The 12,625-nt window shown below is 46.7% G+C and overlaps 1 protein-coding gene across 2 annotated transcripts in view; it reads right to left on the bottom strand.

Moving 5' to 3' along the window:
- IL17RE (interleukin 17 receptor E) overlaps positions 1-12,625 on the bottom strand; it is a 32,349-nt gene that overhangs the window by 4,847 nt on the left and 14,877 nt on the right. For both annotated transcript variants that reach the window (XR_014544948.1, XM_083600982.1), the window contains exons 10-15: positions 10,723-10,910; positions 9,333-9,380; positions 7,036-7,081; positions 4,003-4,154; positions 1,787-1,855; positions 559-610 (exon numbers count right to left, since the gene is read on the bottom strand). Coding sequence is in view for 1 of the 2 variants with exons in the window: in XM_083600982.1 (XP_083457108.1) it covers positions 559-610; positions 1,787-1,855; positions 4,003-4,154; positions 7,036-7,081; positions 9,333-9,380; positions 10,723-10,910 (555 nt within the window). In the remaining variant the exon portion in view is untranslated. The remainder of the gene's footprint in view (positions 1-558; positions 611-1,786; positions 1,856-4,002; positions 4,155-7,035; positions 7,082-9,332; positions 9,381-10,722; positions 10,911-12,625) is intronic.

Raw genomic sequence — 12,625 nt, 5'->3', positions numbered from 1 at the left:
ACTGCTGCATTCTGAATCCTATTGTTCTAGGACCAATCAGACTGCTGCATTTTGGATCCTATTCACTCAGTACATAACACTCTTATTCTATGTTCTCCCAGAGGGTACTGATATTTTCCCCATTCGCTGGCTGACAAAACAGGTTCCCCATCCCTGCCTGCACAAAAGAACAAGTGGTACGTGCACTACAACCTGCCTCCGTGTACTACAAGATCTAGAACATCTAGTTCTGACTCAATACTCTTTCCAAGAATACTTTTCACTGTTCCACATTTAGCTGGGGCCATGGGCGTAGCCAAGGGAGGGGGTGCAGGCAGGGAGGGGCAGCTGCTCCCCCCCTCCCAAATCAATAAAAGTACATAGCTAACTGAGGTTTTGCCCCTCCTAACAAAAATCATGGCTACGCCCATGGCTGGGACCCAGCGCTGCTCCCTCAGAAAAACAACCAGGCAACCTCACGCAAGGGATGATGACACATGCAGCCACTCCCCTCAATGGGGCAAGGTGCTGTTCCTTAAATCCCTCCCGCTCCCAACCTAATATGGGATGGCAACTTACCATCTGGGCACAGAAGCTGTTTGCCAGCGAAGCGCACATCTGAACGCCAGACCTGACAAACCAGAAGGAGAGAGAAGGCAGGACATTTGGTTTTAGTGACACAAGACTGGACTGCGTACAAGTTGTACAAGTGACAATAAAGTATTTCAATTTCAATTCAGTAGCTCGCACGTTTTGCAGCTGTCAAGTGGTCGGCCAGTGGAATCAAGCCCCACCTGCTGCTGAAATTGTTCTCTCCCGAGCAAGGTTCTACTCAAAGTCAACAAAAGAGGTTTAAACTCTCTCCCAAGGCAAATCTTAAAAAATGTAGTATAAACACTGGCTTGCGAGTGCTCCAGTTGGAGATCAGCCTTTACCGAAGGTGTCATGGGCTTTGAAGATGCTCAAACTCAGGACGAAAGGGAGAAATGTGCTAAGAGGCTTGGCAAACCCTCACCATGATCAACTCCTGCCTGCAAACCTGTGTCCCCACTGTGGAAGGACGTGTGGATCCAGAACTGGCCTCCACAGTCACTTACGGACTCTCTGTTAAAACAGTGTTTATGGAAGACAATCTTACTCAGCTACGAGAGATCACCATAGAAGAGGAAGACTCAAAGTAGACCCACTGGAGTTAATTAACTTAAGCTAACCACTGTATTTTTCGCCCTATAAGACGCACCAGACCATAAGACGCACCTAGTTTGTTTTCTAGTTTTCCTAGGAGGAAAACAAGAAAAAAAAAATCTGAATCTCAGAAGCCAGAACAGCAAGAGGGATTGCTGCGCAGCGAAAGCAGCAATCCCTCTTCCTGTTCTGGCTTCTGGGATAGCTGCGCAGCCTGCATTCGCTCCATAAGACGCACACACATTTCCCCTTACTTTTTAGGAGGGGAAAAGTGAGTCTTATAGAGCAAAAGATACGATATGTCTGTTAACTCCAAGGTGACTCCTGTGGGCAGGACTAGTAGTGGATACAATCCAATGTACAGTGGTACCTCTGGTTACGTACTTAATTCGTTCTGGAGGGCTGTTCTTAACCTGAAACTGTTCTTAACCTGAAGCACCACTTTAGCTAATGGGGCCTCCCGCTGCCGCCATGCTGCCGAAGCACGATTTCTGTTCTCATCCTGAAGCAAAGTTCTCAACCCAAGGTACTATTTTTGGGTTAGCGGAGTCTGTAACCTGAAGCGTCTGTAACCCAAGGTACCACTGTACAGGGTGGGGTGGGGACTTAGGTTGGTTCTTACCAGTACACAGCTTGTCAATGCCCGCCAAGGAAGGATGAGGTCCAGGTCTCCCAGGCTTGATCTCTCCATCTGGAAAACATAAGGGTGAGTTGGACATGAGGCTCAGTCCTCTGCCTCACTCCAGAAATAATAATAATAATAATAATAATAATAATAATAATAATAATAATAGTAATAATATATTATTTATACCCTGCCCATCTGGCTGGGCTTCCCCAGCCACTCTGGGCAGCTTCCAAAAAAATATTAAAATACTGTAATACATCAAACATTAAAAGCTTCCCTAAACAGGGCTGCCTTCAGATGTCTTCTAAAAGTCTGGTAGTTGTTGTTCTCTTTGACATCTGGTGGGAGGGCGTTTCACTGGGAGGGCGCCATTACTGAGAAGGCCCTCTGCCTGGTTCCCTGTAAGTTGGCTTCTCGCAGTGAGGGAACCGCCAGAAGGCCCTGGGCGCTGGACCTCAGCGTCCGGCAGAACGATGGGGGTGGAGACCTCAATCTGTTAGCCGCCATCCATCCTCCAACCGCCTCCAGACACTCACACAGGACCGTCACCGCCTTCACTGGTTCTGATTTGAAAGCGAGGTAGAGCTGGGTATCATCCGCATACTGATGAACACCCAGCCCAAACCCCCTGATGATCTCTCCCAGCGGCTCTATGTAGATGTTGAAAAGCATGGGGGAGAGGACAGATCCCTGAGGCACCCCACAAGTGAGATCCCCCACCACCACTTTCTGGAAAAAAATGCAGTCCATTTACTGCACCTTCCTTCACCCATCATAGAATTGTAGAGTTGGAAGGCACCCCAAGGATCATCTAGTTTAACCTCCCTGCAATGCAGGAATCTCAGCTCAAGCATCCACGACAGATGGCCACCCAATCTCTGCTTGAAAACCTCCAAAGGAGGAGAGCCTATCACCTCCCGAGGGACTTCGTTCCACTGTCGAACAGTTTGTACCGTCAGAAAGATCTTCCTGATGTTTAGCTGGAATCTCCTTTCTTGTAACTTGAAGCCATTGGTTCACGTCCTACCCTCCAGAGCAGGAGAAAACAAGCTTGCTCCATTTTCCACGTGACAGCCCTTCAGATATCTGAAGATGGCTATCATATCTTCTCTTAGTCTCCTCTTTTCCAGGCTGAACATACCCAGCTCCTTCAGCTGTTCCTCACAAGTCTTGGTTTCCAGACCCTTGATCATCTTGGTCACCCCTCCTCTGCACACGTTCCAGCTTGCCAATATCCTTCTTAAATTGTGGTACCCAGAACTAAACACAGTACTCCAGGTGTAGTATGACCAAGGCAGAATAGAGCAGTACTATTACTTCCCTTGATCTGGACACTATGCTTCTGTTGCCAGAGTGGTGCATCCTCTAGTTATCTCCCGCTTGGACCACTGCAATGCAGTCTACGTGGGGCTACCTTTGAAGGTGACTCGGAAACTGCAATTAATCCAGAATGCGGCTGTTAGACTGGTGACTGGGACTGGCCGCCGAGACCATAGAACACCGGTCCTGAAAGATCTTCATTGGCTCCCAGTACGTTTCCAAGCACAATTCAAAGTGTTGGTGCTGACCTTTAAAGCCCTAAACGGCCTCGGTCCAGTATACCTGAAGGAGCGTCTCCACCCCTATCATCCAGCCCGGACACTGAGGTCCAGTGCCGAGGGCCTTCTGGTGGTTCCCTCGCTGCGAGAAGTGAGGTTACAGGGAACCAGGCAGAGGGCCTTCTCGGTAGTAGCACCTGCCCTGTGGAAACTCCTCCCAGCAGATGTCAAGGAAATAAACAACTATTTTACTTTTAAGAGACAACTGAAGGTGGCCCTGTTTAGGGAAGTTTTTAATGTCTGAGGCTGTATTGTTTTAAATATTTGGTTGGAAGCCACCCAGAGTGGTTGGGGAAACCCAGCCAGATGGGCGGGGTATGTATAAATAAATAAATAAATAATTGATGCAGCCTAATTAGCTTTTTTTGCTGCTGCATCACAGTGTTGACTCATGTTCAGCTTGTGGTCCACTAAGACCCCCTAGATCCTTTTCACATGCACTACTGGCAAGCCAGGTGTCCCCCATCTTATATTTGTGCATCTGGTTCTTCCTGCCTAAGTGCAGAACCTTACATTTGTCCACTCTGAAATTAATTTTGTTGGTTTGTGCCAGTCCGGGTGGATCCCAACCCAAGTTAACCCTCCTCCTCTCCGGCTCCAAAAGTCACTTACATGGGTGATGGTATAGACAGGTGGCTCAGGCTCACACTGGCGCGGAGATTGCTTCTGACATAAGGCCGAGCTGAAGGATGCTGGTGCGCGAGAATGAAAATGCAAGTGGAGCTGCCACGGTTTGACACTCATAGATACATTCCAGGCAGTGTCTAGGAAGAAAGACCGGCACCAAGTTGTTCTAATGTCTCAGACCTTTTTAGGCATATGTTTGCACTTTAAACAAAAAATCAATTCTTACAAAATTTTAGGCGCATCTGATATGTGTGTGACTGCGCATCACGCTGAACCCAGAAGTGACCTGGAAACATCACAAAAACTGCACAGAAAAGGGCAGTACAGGGTACACATAAAATATATCCCAGAAGGTAGAGTTTAGGCAACGCATCCAAATCAACACGGGTCTTCAGAAAACTAAAGCAGGGGCAAGGGAACAAACCCTAGATAGGCATCCTGGCATCTTGCGGTTAGTTCAGTGCTGCCTACAGCGTAACTGTAGGCTGTGAGTATTCTGTATTTCCACTACTTCGCCACGTGAGGGCGCAATTGCGTTTCAGTGTTAACAATTGCAAACTTCCAGATTAAAGGAAACAAGTGACAAGACTGCTCAAAACTAAGAAGGAACATTTAACTTTAAAATCCACATAACAAGCCATTCTGTTTTCACAAAACAACGTTGGGGCGAGAATCTTCACGTTGCTTTAGACTGACTACAAACACCAAGGAAGTCTTCTGTTTCAACCGTTCATTGTTTATGGTCAACATGCTTTCTGCCAGTTAAGAGGACCGTGTATTTACACCATGGGTAGGCAAACTAAGGCCTGGGGGCCGGATCCTGCCCAATCGCCTTCTAAATCCGGCCCATGGACGGTCCGGGAATCAGCGTGTTTTTACATGAGTAGAATGTGTTCTTTTATTTAAAGTGCATCTTTGGGTTATTTGTGGGACCTGCCTGGTGTTTTTACATGAGTAGAATGTTTTCTTTTATTTAAAATGCATCTCTGGGTTATTTGTGGGGCATAGGAATTCGTTCCATTTTTTTTCTTCAAAATATAGTCCGGCCCCCCACGAAGTCTGAGGGACAGTGCTGAAAAAGTTTGCTGACCCCTGTTTTACACTAACAGCTGGGCAGCTACCAGTCACAAAAAAATGCTGGAAAACAACATCAGCTGATCAGGTGTTATGTACTGAGTTGAATAGGATCCAAACTGCAGCAGTCTGATTGGTCCTAGAACAATAGGATCCAAAAGGCAGCAGTCTGATTGGTCCTAGAACAATAGGATTCAGAATGCAGCAGTCTGATTGGTCCTAGAACAATGCAGCAGTATGATTGGTTGGCAGGAACCACCCAATCATGCTCCAGATAGAAGTGAATCCACAACCTGATTGGCTTACAGTAGAATTCCGGAATTAGCCAATCATGTGCAGCCCATTGTGTAAATAATGTATATAAAGCAGATGCTTTGAGGGGACTTTCATTCATTCCTCCTCACCACTATGAGCTGAATAAAGAGCATGAAATCACTTTGCGACTCTGAGTATATTTCATCAGGATTCTCTCCTCCCTAACAGAGGCCTGTACCCCCACAATAAAAATACTATGGATCAGTTTTTCTGCACAGCAATTGTCCCTTTGGTTAAGTGCCAGGTTTCCTGGACGGATAGCTTCAGCGACAATGTACAAAAGGGCTGTAACCCAGAGGTAGAGCCTGCGATTTGTTTGTAAAAGGTGCCTGGTTCATTCCTGGCATCTTGAAAGGGGGTAGGAAAATCACACATAGCAGGGTGGGCTCTCGACTCTGGGCAAGTGTCTACAACCCCTGAAATCTCTCACTGCTCATGAGATTGGGGTGGTGTGCAACATTATGTTGCAGGGAGGCAAAGATGGAGACTCCGTCTGAGCATTAGGGTTGCAGGTGACTAATCTCAAAGCAGGCTATCGTGCCATTGACAGCTGAATGGGGCACCCAGACTGCCCTTACAAGCCTGCCTCCTTACTTACAGCCAATCCAGAGAAAGAAGTGGCTGACAGCCTCTATCCCTTAGGCAAACTAAGGCCCGGGGGGGGCGAATGTGGCCCAATCACCTTCTAAATCCAGCCTGCGGACGGTCCGGGACTCAGTGTGTTTTTACATGAGTAGAATGTGTCCTTTTATTTAAAATGCATCTCTGGGTTATTTGTGGGGCATAGGTATTCGTTCATTATTATTTTTTTCAATATATAGTCCGGCCCTCCCTCAAGGTCTGAGGGACAGTGAACCGGCCGGGTACTGAAAAAGTTTGCTGACCCCTGCTCTATCCTCTTCCTTAAAAAGGTAAAGGGACCCCTGACCCTTAGGTCCAGTCGCGGACGACTCTGGGGTTGCCGCGCTCATCTCGCTTTATTGGCCGAGGGAGCTGGTGTACAGCTTCCGGGTCATGTGGCCAGCATGACTAAGCCGCTTCTGGCGAACCAGAGCAGCGCACGGAAACGCCATTTACCTTCCCGCCGGAGCGGTACCTATTTATCTACTTGCACTTTGACGTGCTTTCGAACTGCTAGGTGGGCAGGAGCAGGGACCGAGCAACAGGAGCTCACCCCGTCGCGGGGATTCGAACCGCCGACCTTCTGATCGGCAAGTCCTAGGCTCTGTAGTTTAACCCACAGCGCCACCCGCGTCCCATCCTCTTCCTTAATGTTCCCTTTATAGGAATTTAGCATGGCAGAGAATGGAAACAAAACCAGAATCAGTTGGCTCTGCCTGTCATTTTCTCTGGCTCCATCTATTGTCGGCCCCCTTGCCTTCCGCCTTACCAGTCCCAACGAGCACCAGCCTCCCTTGACAGCCGAACAGCAATGAGATGACCTGCTTCTGAGTGCTGTCATGATGGGAAAGGAATGTACAGACACAGGCAGAGAAAACAGCTTTGGGTCCATGCTTCCTAATGAGTATGATCTCTGGTTCAGTGAGAAGGAATCGCCTCCCTTGCCCCAATCACCACCTCCCCATCATCCCACGATACCAAACCAGTAGGTTTGAGCTGCAGACTCACCTTTTTGGACTGGGCACTCAATGTGACTGCTGTTTTTGTAGGAAAACTAGAAAAGACAGACAGCAAAGACACTGGATCACTGGAAGAGCTGGGGCTGGTGAAACCAAACCAGCACCTCACACTCACAGAATGAAAGAACAGCAAAATCAGCAGGAGTCCTCAATTCTAGCCCCCTGCCTTCCTTCAGGAGGGGATACAACAAATATCTATAGCAGCAAAGAAATCCCACATCTCCATTCCTCCAGTGACGGACAACCTTGAATGCAGTCATACCTTGGATCCCAAATGCCTTGCGGGTCGAATGTTTTGGCTCCCGAATGCCACAAACCTGGAAGTGATTGTTCTGGTTTGCGAATGTTCTTTGGAACCCGAACATCTGATGCGGCTTCCAATTGGCTGTAGGAGCTTCCTGCAGCCAATCGGAAGCTGCACCTTGGTTTCCAAACATTCTGGAAGTTGAACGGACTTCCAGAACGGATTCTGTTCAACTTCCAAGGTACCACTGTATAGGACCTGAACTGATCTCATCGATCAAGCCAACTTAAAACTAAAACCATCAAGTATTTGTCCAAACCTGCTCTTATAAAAGACACGGGGAGCTGCTTTTTAATGAGTCTGACCATTGATCCATCTTTCTCACTACTGTCTACAATGGCTGGGAAATGGCCTTCCGGGATTTCACACCCCTTCTAGCCCTACCTGGAGATGCTGGGGATCAAACCTACAAAGCAGCAGGTGCTGTACTGCTGAGCCACACCCCTGACCTCCAGCAGTGAAGATTCCGTGGCACCCCTGAAAGCAACCTGCCCCAATGCACCAACACCCAGGCAGTTAGCCAGTCGCTAGGACAGCATGGCTGTAGCTCAGCGGCAAACGCAGAAAGTCCCAGGTTCAGTCCTTGGCATCTGCAGACCAGGGTGAGAATATCCTCTGTCTGAAACCCTGGAGAGCCACTACCAGTCAGTACAGACAATGTGGAGATAGAAGGACCTATGGCGTGATGACTCAGTGTAAGGCAACTTCCTATGTGCCTAAGTTCTTCCCAATGTCCTAACTGAATTTTTGTGCTTGCAGTTTTAAGCCCACGACTATGGCTTATCTGGAGCCCCTAAGACTGCAGACCTTGAGAGTCAGCCCCATGTACACTGTAAACAACTAAAAACTTCAACAGGATTTGGATAACGTTTGTAATGTACTAAAAACTAAGGTAAAATTGGATTCTATAAGAAAAATAGGGGAAATAAGTGAAGCAGTGGGAAAAGATTGGAAATGGTAACTGTGGAAGGGTGGAGGGGGGTCAAAGGATTCAGGGAATCCTCAATGATGATGATGCTGTTTATTGTTTGAATTTAAATTTACAATGTAAAACTCAATTAAAAAAAAAAGATTTATAAGAGAGCCAGCCCCATAGGACTCCGTGTAACTTTCTCCTGAGTCAACCTTCATATGATTGCACTGCACATCACAGGGTCTGTTTTCCTTTGGACAAAAGCTTTATGCTTTCGAAGGCTTATCAAGTGCAACCCTTTTCATACTCTGCGACGTATGGAAAGAAGAAGAAGAGTTTGGATTTGATATCCCGCTTTATCACTACCCGAAGGAGTCTCAAAGCGGCTAACATTCTCCTTTCCCTTCCTCCCCCACAACAAACACTCTGTGAGGTGAGTGGGGCTGAGAGACTTCAAAGTGTGACTAGCCCAAGGTCACCCAGCAGCTGCATGTGGAGGAGCGGGGAAGCGAACCCGGTTCACCAGATTACAAGTCCACTGCTCTTAACCACTATACCACACTGGCTCTCACTGCTGGAAAAACCCCAGCAGGGACTGAGAGCTCATCTGTACCCTGGGCTTGGGCTTTCTAGACATGGGACAAGTCTAGATGAGCCTTGAGAAGACATCCCTTGGTTGAGGACCACCTTGTCCAGATCAGGGCAGGCCAAGTTATATCCCTCCACAAGAACAGAAGTGAAGTTCACTTTTTTAAAAGCACACAAACATCTACACCCCAATGATATCTGCTCAATCCTATGATGATAATGCAACTCCCAAGCTTTCCGTCGCTCTCCTGAGACTGTGCAGAGTCCAGACGGCTGCAAGTGGCAACAGTTTTGGGCAGAAAAGATTTGGCACTAGGTAACTGACTTGCCTCTGACCAAACTGTGGGAGGCAGTGGAAGACAGAAGTGCCTGGCGTGCTCTGGTCCATGGGGTCACGAAGAGTCGGACACGACTAAATGACTAAACAACAAACTGACTTGCCAGTGTCTGGTGCGAGTAGTGACTGGGAAGCAGGCCTCACCTTGAAGCAGAGCCGAGGGTGAACATCCACCTCCTCAAGTATGTACTCCTAGAGAAAGGAAAAAAACATGCGAGGATAATCTTGATTGTTTATTTGCAATATCCATCTATCGCTTAGCCATGCAAGGCCTCTAAGCAATAAGGCACAATAAGATCATTTCAAAAGCACTCCGTTATCTTCTCTCCTATATCAATTTCCACAACTCAACATGGCAAGGGTGAGGGAACCTGTGACTTTTCAGATGTTGCTGGCATCCAACCCCACCCACTTCAGCGGGCAGGGCCAACAGATTGATGTTTGCTGTAATTCAGCATTGAAGGGAAGCTTTCTAATGAGTAATGTTTTATTATGTTTTTATATATGTTGGAAGCTGCCCACAGTGGATGGGGCAACCCAGTCAGATGGGCAGGGGGCAAATAATAATAATAATAATAATAATAATAATAATAATAATAATAGTAGTAGTAATAATAATAATAATAACATATGATCATATAAAGGCACAGTCTGACCCCCCTCCTTTCGTAATCCTCACAGAACTCTAGCCCAATGGTTGCCATTAATTTGATTTTGAATTGATTTTAGAATGAATTGATTTTAGAATGCTGTGTTACTAGCCGCTCTGATCCCGGCTTTGGCTGGGGAGGGCGGGATATAAATAAAATTATTATTATTATTCCTTGGGGAAAGAAGAAGAAAAAGAAGAAGAAGAAGAAGAGGAGGAGGAGTTTGGACTTGATATCCTGCCTTTCACTCCCCTTAAGGAGTCTCAAAGTGGCTAATAATCTCCTTTTCCCTTCCTCCCCCACAAAGAACACTCTGTGAGGTGAGTGGGGCTGAGAGACGTCAGAGAAGTGTGACTATACTGAAGGTCACCCAGCAGCTGCATGGAGGAGCGGGGAATCAAACCAAGTTCACCAGATTACGAGTCCACCGCTCTTAACCACTACGCCACGCTGGCTCCCAGCACAAAAAAGCACAGGACAAGTGGGAAACTGCTTGGACCTTTGCTTTCAAGGCTTCCTCCAGTTCAGCCATCCTTTAAACACCACAATCTCCCCTCTTTTACTCTTTACAGTGGGCAAGGAACACCAATACATATTTACCCTTAATGAGGACATACTGCTAAGCCTGAACCACTTGTTTGTGCAAACAGGCTTGCCAGTCTTTGGTGGCTCAAAGGCATCAAGCAATGATTCGGCAGCTAAATATCTCTCCACGTGCCTCTGCTGTTCCCTTTCCCTACCTGCTGCGGCAAAACCGAGCTCTACCACAAGCAGGCAGGGAAGGCAGGGGTCAGTTCCGAGCGAACGACACCATAACAGCATACTTGGATCTTTACCCGTTACCACCCCACCGAGCTCCTAGTATGACCGCCCCAGCCTTTCACCTGGCGTAATCCTGTGACTGTGGAATTGGGGATGTCTTGACAGGCCGCACCCGGAGTGGCGCTTTCTTTCCAGCACAGAGAAGCAGTGGGATGAAGCAGGCAGCGGCCGCTCAGAGACATAGCCATTTCAGCCTTGACGCTGTTGCTGTAGTCGCGAAACTCCACCGAGGACCACAGATCTGGACCATCTAGAAGAGAGGCAGCAGCAGGGGGCGGAAATATGATTAGACTGTTGAGTCCCCAGTAGACCCTGATACGTTATAACAGGGATGAGGAATCTGTGGCCCAGTGTATGCTGTTGGAACCAGGCAGAGGGCCTTCTCGGCGGTGGCCCCCACCCTGTGGAATACCCTCCCATCAGATCTCAAGGAAATAAACAACTATCTGACTTTTAGAAGACATCTGAAGGCAGCCCTGTTTAGGGAAGTTTTTAATGTTGGATGTTTTATTGTATTTTTAATATTTTTTTTTTTTTTAAAAAGATATTTATTAAGATTTTCCATTTTATACAAACCAAAAAGAAAAAGAAGAAAGAGGGGGAAAAATTAAAAAGAAAAAATATTAAAAACACATAAATTTCATATCATATTTTCCAATAACATATTTCCCTGACCTCCTCATACCTCCCCTTCTTGTATTCCAGTTCAAATTGTTCATCCAGCAAATCCTTATCTCATAGCATTACAGCTATAAACCTTATTTTCTACCCATCTTCTTAAATTATTGTAACTTATACTTTTACTTATGTACAGAAAAGAACTATTTTTTCATATTCTTTTATACCATTACAGCTGATAACCCCTTAATTTCAATCCAACATCACTCAGTATTCCTTAATATTACAATATTTTTGCAAATAGTCTTTGAATTTCTTCCATTCTTCCTCTGCTGATTCTTCTCCCTGGTCGCGGATTCTGCCAGTCAGTTCTGCCAGTCCCATATTGTATTTTTAATATTTTGTTGGAAGCGGCCCAGAGTGGCTGGGGAAACCCAGCCAAATGGGCGGGGCATAAATTATTATTATTATTATTATTATTATTATTATTATTATTATTATTACCCAGAACTACCTAGTTCAAGTAGTGCCCTTTAACCACTACATCACATTGGCTCTCTCTTTGTCTGCTGGACTCTTTATTGAATCAAGTAGGTACCAGCAAAACAAAAAACAAGGGGGGGACACACCAATACCACCTCATTTTTACACCCAAGTAAATGCATTAATTAATGGGCAGAGCCAGAGATCAATTTAGTTCTAATTGAAAAGGGGGCTGCATTCTTTCATTAGGGCTAACTAACAAGAGACAAAGCAGTCTGCTCTGCTTCTGCACCTTTAACAACAGTTCAATGTGCAGAAAACAGCAGATCAGAGCCATCTTCCCCACTGGTGTTAGTGGTTGGTTGTGCCAGGGCGCTGGCCTCTCAGGGACGCCGCAGCGAGTGGGGGGAACTGCACCCCCTCCCTTGTTTGGGAGTTGCTGGGGGGGGGCGCCGGAGGGATCTTTGCACCATGGCGCCGGATATGCTTCGGATGGCCCTGCAGCAGATGAACATTTCATGGCAAGAAGCTATGCATACTTGCTAACACCTGCATACCAAGGTCCCGTCAAAGGCACAGGAGCAGAGGCAAGCAAATAAATTTGGAATGCCTGTCCTCCACAGCAGACCTTACCTACCTAAAACAAACACTATTGCCACAATAGCCAGGCAGCCTGTTATGTACTGAGTTGAATAGGATCCAAACTGCAGCAGTCTGATTGGTCCTAGAACAATAGGATCCAAAAGGCAGCAGTCTGATTGGTCCTAGAACAATAGGATTCAGAATGCAGCAGTCTGATTGGTCCTAGAACAATGCAGCAGTATGATTGGTTGGCAGGAACCACCCAATCATGCTCCAGATAGA

Source organism: Podarcis filfolensis (genome assembly GCF_964270895.1).
Source record: "Podarcis filfolensis genome assembly, chromosome: 2".
Lineage (NCBI taxonomy): Eukaryota > Metazoa > Chordata > Lepidosauria > Squamata > Lacertidae > Podarcis > Podarcis filfolensis.
Note: the sequence above shows the minus strand (reverse complement) of the source record. Positions and strands in the feature narration are given on the sequence as shown.